This window comes from Fukomys damarensis, unplaced genomic scaffold (assembly GCF_012274545.1).
Source record: "Fukomys damarensis isolate Sample0158 unplaced genomic scaffold, DMR_v1.0_HiC HiC_scaffold_4, whole genome shotgun sequence".
Lineage (NCBI taxonomy): Eukaryota > Metazoa > Chordata > Mammalia > Rodentia > Bathyergidae > Fukomys > Fukomys damarensis.
Window position 1 is genome coordinate 38121504 of NW_022900916.1, and position 19790 is coordinate 38141293.

The 19790-nt window shown below is 47.4% G+C and overlaps 2 protein-coding genes across 7 annotated transcripts in view; one reads left to right on the forward strand and one right to left on the reverse strand.

Moving 5' to 3' along the window:
• The window catches only part of Tnpo3 (transportin 3), a 92641-nt gene extending 85365 nt beyond the window's left edge, over window positions 1-7276 (forward strand). For 4 of the 6 annotated variants that reach the window (XM_010633468.3, XM_033757827.1, XM_033757829.1 and 1 more), the window contains 2 exons: window positions 3592-3683; window positions 5215-7276. In XM_010633468.3, coding sequence (XP_010631770.1) covers window positions 3592-3652 — 61 coding nt within the window. In that variant the 3' untranslated portion in view covers window positions 3653-3683; window positions 5215-7276. The remainder of the gene's footprint in view (window positions 1-3591; window positions 3684-5214) is intronic. The other 2 variants (XM_010633467.3, XM_010633466.3) reach the window with 2 other exon arrangements.
• A 4390-nt stretch (window positions 7277-11666) lies between these two features.
• On the reverse strand, window positions 11667-19782 carry Irf5 (interferon regulatory factor 5). The gene is made up of 9 exons (XM_010633465.2): window positions 18050-19782; window positions 16559-16764; window positions 15288-15477; window positions 14931-14992; window positions 14522-14555; window positions 14114-14368; window positions 13486-13878; window positions 13283-13401; window positions 11667-13082 (listed from the first exon to the last, which is right to left on the reverse strand). The coding sequence occupies exons 2-9, from the start codon at window positions 16751-16753 to the stop codon at window positions 12837-12839; spliced, it is 1494 nt and encodes a 497-aa protein (XP_010631767.1). The 5' UTR covers window positions 16754-16764; window positions 18050-19782; the 3' UTR covers window positions 11667-12836.
• Window positions 19783-19790: the final 8 nt, after the last annotated feature.

Sequence of the window (19790 nt, forward strand, 5' to 3'; positions counted from 1 at the left end):
ATTTTTTTTTTTTTTTTTTTTTTTTTAAGTTTTGAGTTTCACCAGAAGGGAAACTCCTGTAAAATCTGGACCTATACAGTTTGGACAAAGGAGAGCTTGGCTGCTGAAAAGATTAAGCCAGGCATGTTGTTGCACATCTGTATTCCCAGCACTCAGTAGGCTGAGGCAGGAGGATTGCCATGAGTTCAAGGTCAGCCTGAACTAAGAAAGATTGTCTCAAGGGAAAAAAAAAAAGTCAGGTACTTTATAAACTACCCCCCTTACAAGCTCCTGTATTTTATGACTGGACAATAGAAAAGATGACCTGAGGGCATCCCCAAAACCAACAATACCCTATCCTTTACAGGCTCAGAATTGCAAAAGTAAAAGGCTTTGCTTTAAGCAGAAAGCCCCAGGGCACTATGCTAGAGAATGGCCACCTAGGAAATTTTTCCCTGGGAATCCAGGGATCTATCTGTTCACACTGCTTAGCCATCTAAGAACTCCAAGGCCTCTGCAGCCATGATTGCAGGGGGTTCTGACCATTGCTTGAGCTGGCTGCAGACCTTGGTGCGATCCACATGGTAGTGGTCTCACAGGCTTGTAGAATGCAAGAGTTATGGGATCAGCCAGGCTTCTACCCCCATTTCAAAATAACCATCATTAAGAAATCAAGGGCTGGGGATTTAGCTCAGTGGTTCTGCCGTCTGCCTTGCAAGCACAAGGACCTGAGTTTGATACCCGGTACCAAAAAAAAAGAAAAAAAAGAAAAAAGAAATCAAATAATAGTAGATGCTGGTGAGGCTGTCGGGGGTGGGGAGAACTAGTACAACCATCATGGAAATCAACAGATTCCTCAAAAAAATAAAACTAGAAATTCCATTTGACTCAGCTATTCCCCTTCTAGGTATCTTCCTGAAAGAGTTAAAGATACCACATTACAGCTGGGCATGATGGGACATGCCTATAGTCCCTAGTACTGAGGAGGCTGAGGCAGAAAGATCATCATGAGTTCAAGGCCAGCCTGGGTTACATAGTAGTTCAGAGTCAGACTGAACTACTTAGACCCTGTCTCAAAAAAGGAGCATTATGTTGGAGTGGTATACACATAGCAGCCTATATGTCCATTGACAGATAAATGGGTAAGGGATTTACACACACTAGAGTATTACACTGCCATAAAAAAGGATAAACGAGTCATTTGTAGGAAAAATGAATGCACTTTGAGACCATAATGTTAAGTAAAATAAATCTGTCATACAAGCTTAAATATTGCATATAATTTGCAAATTATAAAAGACAATAGGAAGTAGGGAAATACATCTTTTTCAAATGGAAAAGGGGGTTCAGGAGGTGGAGAGAAGGAGGAAAAGGAGGTGTAGAAAGGAATTAAGGTAGGCCAGGATTTAGCTTAGTGGCACCGTACCTGTCTCATGAGTGCAAGCTCCTGATTTTGATATCTGGTACTGGAAAAGCAAAAGAAATTAAGGTGTGTTATGTGCACGCACTAAGTCCACACAAGGAATGTAGACATTGTATACTAAAAATGAATACTAATAAAACTTTTTTAAAGAGGAGGAGGTCTGGAAGACCAGGCAGTGAGCCCCTGAGAGTGAAGTGTATGAAGCTGTGAATGTGAAGTCAGAAGTGCAGTAGAAACCCCAGGAAGCTGGAGAATCCTGGAACATGAAACGTCTGAGGAAAGCTGCAAGAGTTGAGCAGAGCTGGCCCAAGAGAGAAGCCATGAGGGCTACAGTAGTGCCGTAGGGGCAGCACTGCCCAAGCCCTTTCATGTTCACATCTTGCTACAACTTGCCCTGGTTGCTGGACGTAGAACTGCAGGATATAATGTTTTCCCTGCTAGGTTTCGGTCTTGCTTTGGTCCCACTGGTTTCTGTCCCTCATTTCTCTCCCTTTTGGAATGGGAATGTTTACCCTTTGCCATCGTATGTGAGAAGTGTTTAGCTTGCCTTTCTCCTCTCTGCTCTCTCCTCTCTTCTTTTTCAGTACCAGCGGTTTAGCTTTCTTTGGATTTTTACAGAGAGCTCATGGCTAAAAGTTTGCTTTGTATCTCAGAGGAGACTTGGCCCTTGGACTTCTCAGCAGTGCTGTAACTGTTAGGACTTTGGCAAGTCTTAGAGATAGGCTAAATGCAGTTTGCAAAAAGGAATATGCGTGAGTCTTTTGGGGGCCAGGGATGGAATGTTACATCAAGAGGTACCCAAGAGCCTCATGTGCTCATAGGTGGGGTTTGGGAGAGGTTAATGGATTATGGGGGCTTATAGGTGACTTGCTGTTTGTTAGGCAGGGTATTGTCAGAAGAGGTCACTGGGGATGTGACCTGGAAGGGGTTATCTCCCTCCCAGCTCCTTGCTTCACTCTCTGCCTTTTTTTTTTTTTTTTTTTTTTTTTTTTTTTTTTTTTTTTTTTTGAGATAGGGTCTCACCTTTAACTCACTATGTAGTGCAAGCTGGCCTTGAACTCTCAGCAGTTCTCCTGCATCAGCCTCCTGAGTAGGGGATTAGACGTACACCCAACACGCTGTGTTTGCTGTCAGCCATGCCATGAGCAGCTGCCCTTCCACCATTCCACTGTGTCTTACTATCCTATCTTTGGTGCCAGACAACAACAGACTGAAGTATGATCTAAAGTAAATCTTGTCTCCTTTAGTTTGAGAGTGTCAGGTATTGTGTCTTAGCATCAAAGAAACTAAGAGAGTGCCTTTCTACTTCTTTAGTTTAGCCTCAGGTTCATTTAACAATATCCATTATGAAGAAAGATATAAAAAGCAATGAAGTTGGCATCAATTGGCTTCCTGATGACAGTTTTGGGCAGTGGTAACCTTTTGAAATGCAGAGCCAGATGATTACTGAGCTCTTCATGTTGCCTGGGTATCTCAGGGTTTGTGAGGACCGAGTCCTGCTCACTCCTCCCTTTCTGTGTGCCTTAACCCTTTCTCTGGCCCCTTCCTCCTAGAAGAGGAGACCCTGAGTGGTCTGTTGAACTAAAAATCCATGACTGATAGAGACTTCGTTGTTGGACTAAGCTTTGTAAACAGAACCTTCCTTAGGAAGAGAATGAGGAAACTAGGGTACTTAAATTCACCTAGTTCAGAGTTAAAGTGATCAGTCATAGGTGAACATGTTTGCCTTCTACTTTGGGGTTTTAGCTAACCTATGTTTGTGTGAGGAACTTCAAGTCAAGTGTCATAACTGCCCACATACTGAATGCTATTTTCCTCCCTGCTCTGTCATTATAAGTGCTTTGCTTATATGAACAAATTTAATTCTCTAAGAATTAAATTTCCTCTAAGATGAGGAAACTGAGGCTGTGATTGGTGATTTGCCCAGGGACACAGTGGAGCTCAGATTCAAACTTAGGGAGTTTGTCTCTAAAGCCCACACTCTTCATGACCAGCGAGTTTCTAATTGTTCTCATTTATAATAGTTAACTTGTACCAAGTTACAGAAAGTTTTGAAGCAGGGTCCAGAGAAGGTAGGGAGTGCTCTGTGCAGAGTTGGGGCCGTCCTCAGCGAGTGCCAGTGTTGCCTGTGTTTCTCAGCAGTTTGTATCTCTCTCCTCAGTGAAGGACACATACCTTTTCTCTTGCAGTGCTGAGGAATGTAAGCAAGTTTGCTGGGCTTTGAGAGACTTCACCAGGTTGTTTCGATAGCTCACACTCCTACACTGTGCCTGTCACCCAGGTGAGTGATGCCTATTCCAGCTTTCTAAGCTAGTATTAGAGAAAGAGCTAAGAAATGTGGACCAGGGCAGCCAGATAATTGTAAGTGTGTTTGGCTGCCATTTTCACCTCCATAAGAAAGTTGATATTGCAGAATGTGTCAAAAACCTTCCCTCTCCCCTTTAAGACACTTCCAGGATGATAGGTGTGTGTGGTAACAAGTAATTCTAACCTGGCTACTTTGTGAAAAGAATGAGAGTCTGATCTCAAGTTGACTGTGATGCATGGCATCAATCTCCTAAAACTGACCAGATTTAACAAGCAAGGAGCTTGTTCTTCCACTTCTTTTGAGTGCTAAAATGTCAGGTTTTTATCAGGGCAGGAGTTACAGGAGAGAAAAGTAGCCTTTTTGGCTAGCTTCTGGTTGGTTTTCTCATTGTGCTTCCTGTCTCTTGATTCTGCTGCAAAACAAGTTTAGCTGAGGAATGGTCTGAACGGTGGAGTTTGGCTGCTGGTTTCTTGACTTGAGAGAGAAAAAGCAACTGTCTTCTAATCCCATCCTTTGATGTATAAAGAGAGTTTACTCAGACCACAGTTCTCTCTGAATTTGTGGTACTCACTGGTGGTTTCGATGAAAAGCACATGAATAGGTCAAAGTGACATTCAGTAGTCCCTTGCTACACCATTACTAAAGTTTGGTTTGCATGTGTACACCTCAGAGGGCTGTTTGTGGACAGCTATACCATGTTCATAGCTAAGATTGAACCCTGACTAGGTATCAGGCACTACTTTGTGTACTTTATATTACCTCATACAGTCCTCTGGTTAGTTATTACTGTTCTCATTTTACAAGTGAGGAAATTGAAATTGAAAGACATTTAACAAATTGTCTGATGTCAACAGGTATTAATTGGGGGAGCCAGAATGCAAGTGTAGACATTCTGGTACCAAAGTCCTTTTTTGGCGGGGGAAGGTAAGACAGGGTCTCACTATAGTAGCCCAGGCTGACCTTGAACTCACAATGATCCTTCTGCCTCAGACTCCCAAGTGCTGGGATTACAGACCTGCACCCCCACATCCAGCCAAAGTTCTTACTTTTAACCATTCCATTTAATTTAATACCTCTCCACACTACTGTTTCCCTAGAGTTCTAAGTCAGTGGCTTTCAAAATTTGTTGGTAGGCAAGCCTCCTTTCAAAATGATATCTTATATGAGACCTCAGCAATTAGTGGGCCAAAGTGGATCTTTACTGGGTGGTTTGGAATGGAAGGTCTGAACCTGCTGGCTCTCCCCTGATCCCCATACAGCATCCCTGCTTTCCGCAGTCTGCTCAGCATCAGAGATGCACTGAGGGCAGTGTTTCATGAAAGTGATTGCGTCTTTGAAATCACAAGCTTGAAAATCCAAGTTTTGTTTTTTTTTTTTTAATGAGTTTTTGTGGCAGAATCCAGAATGATATACCTGAGCAAGTATAGAAACCTACCTTGAAGTTGCTTCTGTACAGTGCTGTCTTCTGGAGCACAGTTACTGACTGTCTTGTCTCTTTTGTCAGGAATGTCTTTTTAAATTAGAAGACAGGAAGAAAACAAAACCCAGACTGTGTCCCACAATCAGAAACCTCCATTGTGGCAGAGGGGCCTTCACTGCCCCCAGGGCATCCCGCCAGACAGGGAGAGACTCCAGCCTTCCAGGCATCCCGAGGAGTTCCTGTTTGGGGGTGTGAGGGGAAATCAGCACGGTTTGAAAAAGATGGCTGCAGCCTGTCCGGCGTGGTGGGAGGGTAGCTGGTTTTCTGGTGAACTTGTTTCTAAAAGGAAAAATGATTTTGAGGAAATAAAAGGAAAAAAAGGAAAGAAAACTAAACTAAATGGAAACATTCACCTGGTAGCAAATGACAAATGTACACACTCTCACACGCTCATGTGCAGTGCACATACAGAAAACCAAAAGTGAGGATTTTCTGTGAAACAAAACTTTCACTTAGGAAAAATGTGGGAATTCTAATGTATTAAAATAGCTGCAAGTGAAAGTAAAGGGTCAGAGTCATCTCTGAAGGTTTCTATCATTTTGTCTTCTTTCCTTCTCCTACCCTCCCTTCTTCCCCTTCCCTCTCAAATGAATTTTTAAAAAAATTCCTCCTCCCTGTTTCTTTCCCATCTTAGAGTTGTTCCAATGGCCTAGTCTGCTTTATATCATGGTCACATTGGTGATTCTCAGGACCAGACAGGGTCAAAATTCATATTCATGTAGAACCAGCTTTGGCTCTGTTCTGTCTAAATCTCCTTCCATTCCACATGAGGTTGTTGTCAGCCTTGGAGAAAAGAGCCAAATTGGGGTGGGTAAGGTAGGATACAAATGTGTATTGTTTTAATTTTTTTAAGGTTTTTTTTTTTTTTTTAGTGAATTATTTTGCCTCTGCCTCGCAAGCGCAAGGTCCTGAGTTTGATCCCTGGTACCAAAAAATAAATAGAAATAAAGTGAATTATTTACCCACAGACATTCGAGAAAAAGGGTGTGAGTATGAAGAAAAAATGTTTACAAGGTGAATTGTATTTCACTAAAAAGTGTGGACATTTATTGACTTCTGAGGGGTAAGGCTGAAGAGGGAACCCCAAAACAGATCCTAATGTTTTGAAGGAGTACAGCCCTTCACAGCCTTTAGATGTGAGGGCACTGTTCTGCCTGGTGTTGTAGCCATCTCAAGAACAAATCAACAGCAACAACAACAAAAAAGGAAAAACAATAAATTTTTAAAATTTACTAAGTGTTTCCTTGTTTTACTTCATTTACTGCCTTGTATCTCCGAACTGATTCGCCTAGAGCAGCTGAGCAAGCATCCTTAGCTGGCACCTAGTACATGTCTGGGCATGCCGCAGACCCTCAGGGAGGTAGCTCGTTCTGCACCCTTCAGTCCTGGTTCATCCCAGTGCTCCTCGTGTTGCACTCTGCCGTCCCGTGCCAGCTCAGTGGGAAAGGTGCAGGGGTTCCTCTTCGTGACAGAAATATTCTGTATTCTCTCAGCCGCAGTTATTAAAGTATAATTGACAACAATACATTGCACATACTTAAAGTGTACAATTTGATATACCCAGGAAACAAGACAGTGAATATACTCTTTACCCCCAAAATCTCCTTGAGCCCCTGGGAAATTCCTCATTCCTGCCTTTTCCCATCCCCATACCATCAGGTAAACACTGGCCTGTTTCCTGGCTCAATAGATTAGATTTTTCCTTTTATTTTGTTTTCTAGAATGGGATCAGATAGTATATTATGGTAATTGGGTTTTGAGCTGACTGCTGAACTGCATCTGTTTTGATACATCTGACAGTGTTGTTGGCACTGACATTTCTCTGCTTTGCCTTTACCATGTAGGTCACTTTTAACTTTTTCACTCTTGGGCTTAAATCTTCAAGCTGAAGAACAATATTGGGAGTCGGTGAAACAAGCCTTCTAGCATACAATCTGCAATACTTGGGTTTTTCTCTATAAAGTCATTGCTAGAAGGGGAGCAAAACACGTGAGTGTTTGAGGTAAGATTATCAGATCCTGTGGATCAGCACATCATCCCAGCCATTTGTCATGCTCCAGTTAAACAAAATTAAACCTAATCTAACTCTGAAACAACCAGTTGACTTTAAAGAATTTTACTTTTTTCATAGGAAGTTGCATCTGGAAGTGAAAAACAAAGGCTTAATAACAACCCTCCCTAGCCACTGAAAAATAGCATGTGGGGTGCATATCTGAGTTAATGTCAAGAATGTCCTGGACCAGGGATTTAACTCAGTGGTGCCACACCTGCCTTGCAAGCCCAAGGTCCTGAGTTAAATCCCAAGTACCAAAAAAAGTTTCCTGGGGGCTGGGGATTTAGCTCAGTGGTTCCACCACCTGCTTCACAAGCACAAAGTCCCAAGTTCGATTCCTGGCATCAAAAAAAAAAAAGGGTGTTCTGTCTATAGGTGTAGCTATAGAAAGCTGACCCCTATGTTATTAATGGTTTGGGACTCACTGCTTTCTTTGAACCTTACAGATTTTAAAAGGCTCTTAAAGCAGGGTATGGTGGCGCATGCCTGTAATCCCAGCCCTCGAGAAGCAGAGGCAGGAGGACTGCTGTGAGATTAAGGCCAGCTACATAGAGAGTTCAAGGCCAGCCTGAACTACATAGTGAGACCTTGTCTCAAAAAAAACAAAAGAGGGCTGGGGATTTGGCTCAGTGGTTCTGCCACCTGCCTTACAATCGCAAGGGCCTGAGTTCAATCCCTGGTACAAAAAAGAAAAGAAAAAAAAAGGGGGGCTGTTATAAAGCAGTTTACTTTGTGTTCTTGGATAGCATTATATAGGGGAAGTAAAACAAGCATCTTTCTTGCATGTGTGCAGGTCAGCTAATCACACCGGAATTTACCTAAATCATCTCCCCACAGAACTATCTGTTCCATGATTGTATTAGACAAGAAATTTTAGTCCTGCTTATGCAGAGCACAGATCCCCCAGTGGGAAAATTCCCTTCAAGATTACTAAAAGGTTGGGTTGGGGATTGAGCTCGGTGGCTTTGCACCTGCCTCGCCTGCTCCACAAGCAGTTTGATCCCTGGTACTGATTAAAAAAAAAAAAATCACTAAAGGTGATTTGTAATTTCTATGTTCCTATTTGAAAGGAATGATTATAAAGATAAAAAGCTGATAAGGATACCTAAGACATAAAGGAACTTGGGCTTTTGAACCACATCACACTTCACAAATATAATGTACATGTCCCTTTTGTGTAGTCCTGGTTTAAGTGAATTCTCTTACAAAGATAAGAGCCAAGATTCAGAGAAGTTAAAAGTCTAAGAGAATGCAACAAGGTGTGTGCCCTTTTGGGAATATATTACCAGCAAAACAAAAGTTGCTCCTAAAACGGAAAAGTCATTAGTAGCTTTCTTTGCGCTGCAGAGACTGAAAAGGTATGTTCCTGTTGTCATTGAGAAGCTGAATGAGAGGAAGGAGTCTTGAGTAAAAGGGAACACTTCATTGGATGAAAAGATGAATTTAGTGGAGAGGAGGAACTGGAGAAAAAAGACTTCACTGCTGAAGAGATGGATTCATTCCCAGGGCCAGGGCATATGTGGATTCTAAGTAAACACCAGCAGAGGTCACTATTAAGAGCAGTGAATTGCAATGTACAGAGTCCTGGCTACTATAACACAAAATAGGAACAGGTTTGTGGTTTTCATTTATTTTTAGTCAGAAAGTAAGTACAAACCCAAGGAAGATTTTTGGCAGCTACTGGACCAGCAGTGGTACTGGAGATTCAGTCCACCAGTGGTCACATAATGCTTCCCACCAGGCATCCAGGGCTGCAAACTCAAATGCCTTCAAGCACAAGGCAAGTAATGAAAGGAGGGCAGCAGGCTGGGAGAAGGTTGTATTGAGTTGAGGGAACTGTCTCAAGTTGCAGCTGCTTATTGCCTTAGGGAAATATGAGACAGTGTTTCCATATCACCATTTGTTAGCCAGAAGCTGGCAAATGCGTAAGACCTCCCAAATTTGAAAACATTGACAACCAATTTCATTGCCGAGAAGAAATAGAATTGTACAGGCCAGTGGGAGGAAAAGATGCTAGCCTTGTAAATGATTGAAAAGTGAGACTAAACATAAAAGGAGCTGTAGACAAGTACTTCATTCTAGTTGGTAGTTTCTTCAGGGGGCACAGGTTAACCATTCTGAAACCCTTAGATGTATAGAAAAAGCATGGGAGGGTAACTTTGCAGTGGAAGAACTGTTAAGGTTGACACCAACAGACTAATTATGCTGACCGTATGTAGTGTATGTGGGGAAGCTTGCTGGCCTGCACCACTGAGCCACAACCCTATCCCCTGTTCTTCTGATTATGACGACACTGAGACCTCTGTGGTCTTCCTTACAAAAACTGTGAAGAACACATCAGATAAACCCCAAATTTAGTGATGTTTTGATTAATGCCAACCAATATTCAAAGCCATCGATACCATCAAAAACAAGAAAGTTAGAAACTAGGACCATGGATTTAGCTCAGTGGTTCTGTCGCCTGCCTTATAAGTGCAAGGACCCAAGTTCAATCCCTGGTTCCAAAAAAAACAAACTAAAGGAGGTGAAGATAGGGTGACAAATGTAATATTTCAGGATTCTGGAACCAAAAAAAGGAAAACTGATGAAACTGGGATAAAAAATGAAGTTTAGCTAATAACTTTGTATCCATATAGTTGTATTAGTTGTGATACATCTTCCATAGTATGTTAGCAATTGGGGATATGGTGTGGGACACAAGAACGCCTAACAACCTTGCCATAAATCTAAAAGTTATTGTTGTTTTGTGTGTTTTTGAGATAGGGTTTTGCTGTGTAACCCAAGCTGGCCTTGAACTCACAACAATCCTTCCTCAGCCTCCCAAGTACTGGGATTACAGGTGTGCACCATCATGCCTGGCTAAACTATTTTAAAATTTTTCCTCACTTATTTAGCATGATGGCCATGCAAAGTATGTGCTTTACCAATGAGCTACACACCCAGCCCTGTTTTATTTTTTTAAATCTACACAGGCCAGATATAAAAAGGTGCCTCGCCTGGCTCATAATGAGAAATGTACTGAAATACTATTTCTCACCCATCATACTGATAGAAGTCCAGAAAGTTGACAGTATATTCTGTTGGTAAGGCTGGCTATAGGGAAACAAGACACTCCTCCATATTTAAGAATTTTTACCACTCCTGACAAAATGACATTTACTTTGGCCCAGAACCTGAAGATATTTAGGGCTAATAGATATCTAAACCGAGAAACTGAGTCCAAGTAAGCCTTGTAGAGTCCAGGGTCCAGATCTAAGTAACAATTTATAGGATATATGAGACAAAATGAGATGCAATCTAAAACTGTGCTGTTTTACCAAATTGAAAGGGTGTAAAATTCAAATTGCCTTAAAATTTAAACTCTAAATTTTTTATAAAAATTAATTTTTTCAGGGGCTAGGGGTGTAACTCAGTGCTAGAGAGCAGTCTCAAGTTCAGTCCCTACTTTCTCACACATTTGTTTTTGTTTTTTGAGACAGCATCTTGCTATGTATTCCAGGCTGGCCTCGAACTCTCGGCAATCCTCCTGCCTCAACCTCCCTCACACACATTCAAAAATATTTTTATAGATATAATTTTATTATGATCATGGTTATATTAACATTCAGTTTTCCTATCTCCTAAATGCTGTTCAGAGGAAGCCTCATGCAAAAATTAATCTCTTTTCAGGAGGTACAATAATGACTGGTTTTGTTATTTATTTATTTATTTAGGTTTTGTTTTTTAGAATTGAGTTTTGTTTTTTGCCTTGAGGAGAGTGCTTGCCTGACATGTGAAACCACAAAATCTGCACACACACACATCCCTCCCCATACCAAGGATCGAACTCAGGGCCTTGTATTTGGGAGGCAGGCATGGTACCACTGAATTAAATTCCCAGCCCTAGCACCACAAAATTTTTAAAAAAGGAAAGTCTTTGTCTTTTAGAGATATATGCTTTATATTTACACATAAAATGTTATTTCTAGGACTTGCTTCAAAATAATCTCAAGGAGGCTATGGTATAGATGGGTGTTTAGATGAGAAAGATGAACTATGAATTGATAATTGTTAGACCTGCTACATGGAGACTTCATACCATTCTCCCTATTTTTGCAAATGTTTAAAATTTTATATAATGAAAAGACCCACTATGGGGATTTAGCTCAGTGATCCACTGCCTGCCTTGCAAGCGCAAGGTTCTGAGTTCAATACCTGGTACCAAAAAAAAAAAAAAAAAAAGGTGTCATGGTGCATGCCTGTAATCCCAGTACTCAGGAGGCTGAGGCAGAATTGCCTCGAGCTCAAAGCCAGCCTTGGCTACATAGTTTTAGGCCAGCCAGAGCTATGTAGCAACACCTGGTCATAGAAACAAGCAAGCAAGGACTGGGGATTTGGCTTAGTGGCACCACACCTGCCTGGAAAGCACAAGGTCCTGAGTTCAACCCCCAGTACCAGGGAAAAAAGAAAGCAAATAAAATAAAATTACAATAGATTGTTCAAGACATAATTACACCTGTGAGCTAGATTCAAATGATGAGCTACTAGAGCTGGGGATTTAGTTCAGTGGTTCAGCGCCTGCCTCGTAAGCACAAGGACCCAAGTTTGAACCCCGGTACCAAAAAAACCCAAAACAAATGATGAGCTAATTTGCATGTATCATATAATATAATTATGTTATATTAATATAATAGCATACAAAAACGAGGATGACAGATTGTAATGGTCCCAAACAATGGGAAATCCGGACAGCTTTTCGGACATCTTCCTCCTGGAAGCAAAACCAGCCAGGTGAGTGTTGGTGAAGGCCCAGCTTACTTAGTGACTGAAAGGCAGGCAGTCCTCATGCCAGTGGCCAAAGCTAAAGGACAGGTGCTAGAGGGGCCAGCTGGTACCTGAGAGGCTCAAAGAATAGCATGGAGACCACACCACTGGAGAAAAGTAAAGAACCAGCCAAATACGTTTTTTAACTTTTTAATCCAAAAATATATCTACACTCTACTCCAGATTCTTAAACTCTGAAGAAGGCAGCAGGTAGTGCCAGCCTTAAGTGATGTCTAAAGGCTTATATTCACCTTGAGAGAGAAAGATGGGAAAGTGAGGCTCAAACTAGGGAACCTCCAATCAGGCCCATTCCCTGCAGAGGCCAAGCAGTGGGACCTGGCCCCCAGTGCTTCTCAAGCTTTTTTTGGAGTGGGTACCGGGGATCAAACTTGGGACCTTGCACTTGCAAGGCAGGCAGTGGAACCACTGAGCTAAATCTCCTGCATTCTCAGGCTCTTTTTGCCAGAGGAAATGGAGCAACCACAAGAGTGGGGCGCCGTGGGGCAATCCACCCTGCACACATAGGCCCTACAGTGGGGGCATTCCTTCCCTGCTCAGGGAGACTGCTGGCTGGGTTTCTCCAGAGCCAGTGGAGGGAGCACAGGAGAGGCAGGCCCAGGAAGCCAGCCCTGCAAGCAAAGCTCTGCAGGGATAACAGGTGCATAGGCCTCTTCTTTATCCTGGGCCTAAATCCACCTCAAGGAGATCCAGACATTGGACTCTGCAGCCAGCCAGGCCTGCTGGGGCTACCAGATTGTCTCATCACTCTGCACAGCCACTACCCACCCCATTATTGCATGCCAATGGGGTGCATGGGCCAGGGCCCCTGGCCAGCACTCAGGCCTGCCACGGGAGGGCCCTGGGCCACAGGCTGCAGCTGCTGCTGGGCCTGCCAGATGTGATGCAGCTCCTTAAACTGTTCCACCATGTGATCTTTGAGGTCTGGGTTTGAGATCTGCAGTCGGATGCTGTCAGCTGACCAAGAAAATTCCCCTGAGAACATCTCCAGAAGTAACCGGGCTGCAACAGGCACCACCTGGGGGCGGAGACAGGACAGGGAGAGTTGTGGCAGGGCTGCCAGATCCAGCTGTGCATGAGGGCTTCTACCAGGGACAAGTAGTAGATGCCTCTCCTCCAGTCAGCCTTGATTATCTCTGGCAGCCAAGTCGGCACTGCCAAGTGAGCCCTGGCCTTGTTCCCCAGTATTCAAGCCAAGGTGAGGTGAGGGACACACACCTGTACAGTAATGAGCTTCTTCTCTCGGGGTTTTCGGTCAGGCCACTCCTCCCCAAAGCAGAAGAAGATCTCAATGGATGGTGGGGTGTCAGTGCGTCCCTTCTGGAACAGGATGAGGTCTGCATCAAGATCAAAGACCCTGGTCAGAGGCTAGAACCATGCCTTGGGTGAGAGGTGACCAGGAAGAACCGAGTGGGCCTCACCATTGAGAAACTGCTCCAGGCTGAAGAGCTTGGTCTTGACTTCCCGCTGAATGGGATTAGGGCTCGAGCCCTGAATGGAGGCACAGGGCCCACTCCAGAACACCTTGCACTGGCACAGGCGGATGGCATACAGATCCTGGCCCTGCAGCTGGAGGATGAGCCCACGGTCTAGGACATCCAGCAGCTGGTTCGTGTAGAAGCGCTGCTTGTCGCTGGGGATATCTTCGGGGCTGGGAAAGCGAACTTGCTCCAGGCTTACGGGGCCAAAGAGTTCCACCTGCTCCTGGGTAGCCTGCAGCTGGCTGTAGAAGATCCGGCAGCCTTGTGGGTTGCTGATGGTGAGGGCTTGGGGTGGCCGTCCCCGGTACTGGAACTTGATTTCCAGGTCAGTCACTGTGGGGCAGAGGGGTAAGCCACCCCAGCCATGGGTCTCCCATTCGGCAGCCAGGTAGCAGGCCCAGGCCTCCTCAGCTCTCCCACTTTCTTCCCCACAGGGCACTGGGCCAGGGAGGGTATCCACATGCTTTTGTTCCATTCTCTGCCAGCCTCTGCTTTCCTTGAAGACCCTGTCCCAACCCCCTGCATTGCTTTACCCTGCCCAGCCCGCCCAACCCAGGGAGGTCCTTACGAGGCAGCATGTGGGGGCTGATAAGCAGGTCAGGCAATAGCTGTTCGCTTGCTGGGGGCAGGGTGGGAGCCAGGGGCTCAGGACTAGGCAGGACCTCAGGGAGATGCTGCCCGAAGCCAGCGGGGTTGCCAGGTGCAGGGACCAGCACGTTGGGGTCCAAAGCAGGCCCCACAGGTGGTGGGAGAACGGGTGGCCACTTGACATCTTCTTTCGGTAAAGAATAGGGCGCCATGGAGGTACCAGGCTGCACTGCTTCTACAGAAGGTGGAGTAGACAGACCTGTTAATGCCACCCCTAGGAACTGTCTCCCAGGCCCTCTTGACTTGCAAACCTGCCTCCCTTCAGCTCCAACCTAGTACCTGTGGTTTCTCCATATGCAAGACCCCCAGCCACAGCCTCCCAGCCTACCTGTGAGTCTCAGGCCTGGTAACATCTTCTGAAGCTGAAGGGAAGTTACAGGCAAGCAAGGAGGGAAGAAGGCAGAGACAGAAGGAAGAACAGATTAGTAAACTGATCTGACAAGGAAAAGCTTCGGTGGCTCAGCTCTGGCCAGACCCTACCTCCTGTCCCAGCTCTGCCATTGGAGCAGCTTAGGAAAGATCTCTCTCATTTTCCTTCTGCAGATAGCAGCACCCATCAAGCCCAACTGGCCTGCAGGTCAGACAATAGGGAGAAATAGGGTGGACACTTTGTCCCTACCCTTCGTTACCCAAGAGGATATTCCAGAGGAAGGGACTGCTCCATCCTAAAGCAGGGCCACCTCATTCATGGGCCACTCTCTAAACCCCGTTCCAACCCCTCCCCTCCCCACACACACCTCTTCTTCCTCCTCCTCCTCTTCCTCTCCTGGAACCACATAATCCTCAGTAGGCTGGGACTCTGCACAGCAAGGGAGAGAAGAGGACAGGAAGGGAGTCAGTGGCAGAGCAAGAGCCTAGCCAGCCTGGGCCCATCTAGGCAGCCCCCAAGACACGGTGAGGTGAAGGGTGCTGCCACTGTAAGGACCTCCCAGAAGCCAAGAGCCCAGAACAAGGGCAGTGGTGAGGAAGAACCACCAGGACCTCGGACCCCATTCTACGCCATCCCTGGGAGCCTGGCCACTGCTTGCAGGGGCTGAAGGGGCTTCCTGCCTGCACAGCCTCTCAGGTGGTCGACACAGGACTGGGCAGGATACCTGTGGGAGCAGGGCCGTTAGAGCAGACCTCGTAGATCTTGTATGGCTGAGGCGGCATGTCCCGGGGCCCGTCATAGATGAGGCAGAAGTCTCGGCTCTTGTTGAGGGCACAGCGTAGGTTGGCCTTCCACTTGGCTGGATCTGCCTCATCCACCCCCTCAGTGTACTTCCCCGTCTCTTTGGCCCAGGCCTGGGTAGGAAGAAAAGACAGCTGATCACAGAGAACTTTGGCCCTCACCAAAGCTCTAGCCTGCCTCCTCCAGAGGAGGCGGCCTCCTGTCCTGTAGGAAAGGCCTTCAGCTACTGGCTGAGCCCTGCTGAGCTGAGAGCCTTATTACTAAAATAGGAATCTAGGGCCTGGCCCTTTTCCAGCTCCTGGGGTCCTAACAAGCTCAATGAAATCTGCTTTGAGGGGCATCCGCATTCACTGCTCCACAGTGTATCATGGCAGAGCCAAAGCCCTGGAAGCCCAGTGTCTTGTGCTTGCTAAGCACTTGCTCTATCGCTGAGCTACACCCACGGCTGGTATTATTTTGGAATTTCAGTGTTAAAAACCACATCACCACGGATGCTTAACTGCTATCCTTCATTCATCTTTTCTTTTTTGGTACCAGGGATTGAACTCAGGACCTTGCATTTGTGAGGCAAGCATGGTGCCATTAAGCTAAATCCCCAACCCTACCCTTTATTCATCTTAAATTATTTCTTTGGGGCTAGTTCCTAAGAGCCTCCCACAAGTAGGTAAATGTTTCCATGCTTTAACGTAGTAATTTGATTTCTATAGAATCATACAGAATCTAACAGCATCCACACAAAACTGTGCCTATTCAAGGTTATTCACTACAGTGCCATCTCTAAAAGCAAGAGACCCATAATATCCAATGTCCCTCATGAGAGCTGGTTGAATTACAGCCAACTCACAGGATCAAACGTGGGGGGAGGGTAGGAGGAATGAAACATTTCTTTAAATTTATTTTTTATTCTATTCATTTATTTATTTATTTTTGGCACCAGGGATCAAACTCAGGACCTTACACTTGTGAGGCAGGTGTGGAGCTAAATCCCTGGCCCCAGGGTGAAGGAAACTATATACTGACAAGTGCTTTTCAAGAAATATGAAGTACAAAGAGTATGTGTGCCTCCACCATTTTTTGAAAAGTAGGGCCACGCAAGGTATCTGGAAAACGACCAGCCCTGAGAAGAGTGTGGGTGTGTCCCTTTCCAGGGGAGGCGGTGCTGGTAAATCCAAGCAGCACCCACCCAGGGCTTACCTTGAAGATGGTGTTGTCTCCATCCTGGCTGGGGCCATGCCTTGTGGCATGGCGCCAGGGGATGTAGAATAATTTCCTTTCCCCGTTGACCCACTGAAGCCCTGGATACTGGCAGCTGTTCACCTGGGCCACCAGCCAGGGCTTTAGCCGCACTCGGCGGGGCTGAGAGGGAGCCCCAGGGGGCGGTGGGTTCATGGCAAAGAGGTCTGCAGGGAAAGCCAGGACAGGAGCTCAGCAGATTGGCAGCTAAACACTCCCTGCCCCAGGGACAGTGGGCCCACCCAGCTGTTCAAGGCCAGTTCTCCTTTCCAACGATCAGCTTTCAAGTCACAGGGTCCCTGAGTCTGTGCTTGGTGTTGGGGGCAGGGGAGGAAAGCGGAAGGAAAGAAGAGATCCCAGCACTAGCAGATGCTTGGACCAACACCCCAGATGCCCTGTACCGGGCTGGGGCATCCTTTTCCCATGTGCCCCAGAACTGCCTGCAGCTGCCTCCCTTCACAGCTTAGGCCTCACCTCGCTCCAGAGGAGCGGCCACAACAGTGACTGCGGGGCTGGAAGTCTGGCCCTCTTGCTGCAAGGCGGGTTAATAGCTGCAATGAGTGTGCCTTAGGATCAGACTGACCCATCCCAAACCTGCTCAGCATTTCCTCTCTCTGTTTTTCTCACCCTCCTTCCCCTGAGAATCTCCCCAACAAATCCTCTAAACAAGAATCCCACCACGAGTTTCTAGGAAACAACAGAGAACACGGGAATGGAGGAAGGGTGTCCAAATTCAGTTCTGAGAGCTTCCACTTGCCCTCAGATTTCCTCAGAGATGAAGCCCCCACCATCACTCCTTAGATTAATCCCATCAACCTACTTAAACTACCTCCAGCAAGGATAGCTGCCTCCAAGCTTAGGCCTTACCCCCATGAAGCCATCTTGTCCCTGCCCTTCCTCCTCCTACTGGACACATTCTTCAGCACTTGAGTGTTTTTTTGGTTTGGTTTTTTTGAGACAGGCTCAGGGTCTCCCTGTGTAGTTCAGGCTCGAACTCAAGGAGATCCTCCTGCCTCAGCCTCCTGAGTGCTAGGATTACAGGTAGGATCAACCATGCCAGTTTTTTTTCAGTACTTAGGAAACCCCTGATGTCTGTGGGCCTGTAACAACACAACTGCAGGGAGTACACCTCCCTATAGAGAGTGACCCGTTCCCCAGGCCACAGTTCCTGCCTCACTCAGGTTAAGACAGCAGGACAAATGAGATACTTCATGTTCCCCTCACCTGCCCAACCACTCTCCAGAACCTGAAACTTCAGGCTGGAGCCTCTCCTGCCCCTCTCCACTCCTGGGCAGTTTCCTTCCTCTTCTTGCCAATACCCTTGGCCCTTTACTGTGTGAGCCCAGGAAGAGGGAGCAATCATACTGCCCATTCCTCAGAGGATTTAACTTTTGCTCAGCCGGTCTACTGATCACAGAGCCTCAGTTTCCCCTGAAATTCCCCACCCAGTACCTTTTGGGTTGTGGCTGCTACGTGCCACCTCCAGGCTGCCAGAATGTCCCTCTGCAGGCTTCAGAGTGGTGCCCAGCTCAGCCCATGAAGAGTAAAGCTGGCGGCTCCGGACAGGGAGGGTGGGAAGGCTCCAGCCCTCTCCCTCCCCCCTCAGAGGGCTGTGGCTCAGTTCCTCTTCCTACACCAGCCTCCACCCAGCCCCAGGGGAAATGAAAGTGGACAACTAAGAAACCTGACTCACTATGCGCTGAGGGAGGGTGGGAGTGGGCGGAGAAAATTCATATGTGGGTCCCTAAAGCCAAACTGTTGACCCCCCACCCCCACCCCAGCCATTCCACCGCAGCCAGGTCCTTCCCCTTGACAGGGACCAGGCTCAATATCAATCCTGCTCGTCCAGAGGTGGGTTTAGACTGGCTTCAGACCAGCCCCATGCCTGTGAGATCTGAATTTCCACGTCTGAACACACCTGCCTGTCTTCAAATTCAGGGATCCCCCCAGACCTAGGATGGTGGCTCTGAGCCCTGGAAACATGGCTGTGGAAATGTCAGAGGGGCGTGGGCTGCTGAGGACCTAGAGAAGCCTCCCCAAGTGGTCAGGCGGTGAAGCATCCAGAGGAGGCAGCCCTGGAGCCCTGCTGGGGTGGCGAGTCCCCCACAGTCAATCCAGGGCCCTGCTGAAGTCCCAGGAGAGGCCCCTAGAACAGCCTGGTGGGCGGCACGGGGAGGGTAGAGTAGGAAAAGGCCTGTGGCTTGAGCAGTGGCAGAGCTGGACACCCCGTTACCCCTCGAGTTGCCTGGGTCAGAGGGTCTCCCTGCAAACCCCACACCCAGCGTAGGGAGAAAGCAAGGGGTACCCTGCACCAGGCGTGACCCTAAATCCCGCCCTCTGCAGGTGACTGACTTCGGCACTCCCTGGGCCCTGCCTCCTCGCCGCGCAGACAGGCTAAACCTCCAGAGCGGCAGGTGCGGCAGGAAGAAACCTCTCGGCTTCCTCCCAAGACGAGGGTGGGGAAGGCCAGGGTGCGAGGGAAAACCCCCAAACAGGGCATTTGGGTCAAAGGGGGTGATTTCCCACTGCTTCATACTGTGTCGCCGAGAGCCCTTCAAATCGCCAGCTGGAGCTACGAGGGACGGCCCCACTTCGGGCCTGGGTCCGGCTTCAGCTTCCTGCACCCGCCCAGCCCGCGTCCTTTCTGGCCCGGCTCACGCATCCCCGCTCTAGAGAGCCCGGGCCAAGCCTGGCCTCGCCTGGTGCACCGCCAGAGCAGATCGGACAGGGACAGACCACCTACGTCCCCTGCGCAGCCACCCGGCCCAAACCCGTACCGCTCCTTCGGCTGGGGCGCCCCGCCCTTTTCCACGCCGGCTTGCCACCGTGAGGCCAGGAAAGTACCCCATTCCCGCCCCCGCCCCGGTGCCCGATCCGGGTGACAACTGTGCGCTCGGTTGGGAGGGGGGTCCGCGCCCCCATCGTTTGAGACTTTTCGTTCTTTCCTTCTGAAGTCTGGGGATGGACGACAAGGAAGCGATAGAGCCCCCGGTTCCTCTCTGCTGCCCGGAGGGCCCGCGTCGCTTATTTCTTGGCCACAAGTCAAAGCTCAGCTCCTCTGGTTTGCACCGCCTTCCCCCAACACCCTCCCCACGCACACTCTTGACCCTGGCGTTAAATCCTGGGAAGGCGACTGCTTGAAACCTCAACCTCTCGCCCGAAGGGGTCAGGGTGCGGGGAGCGCGCGACGGGG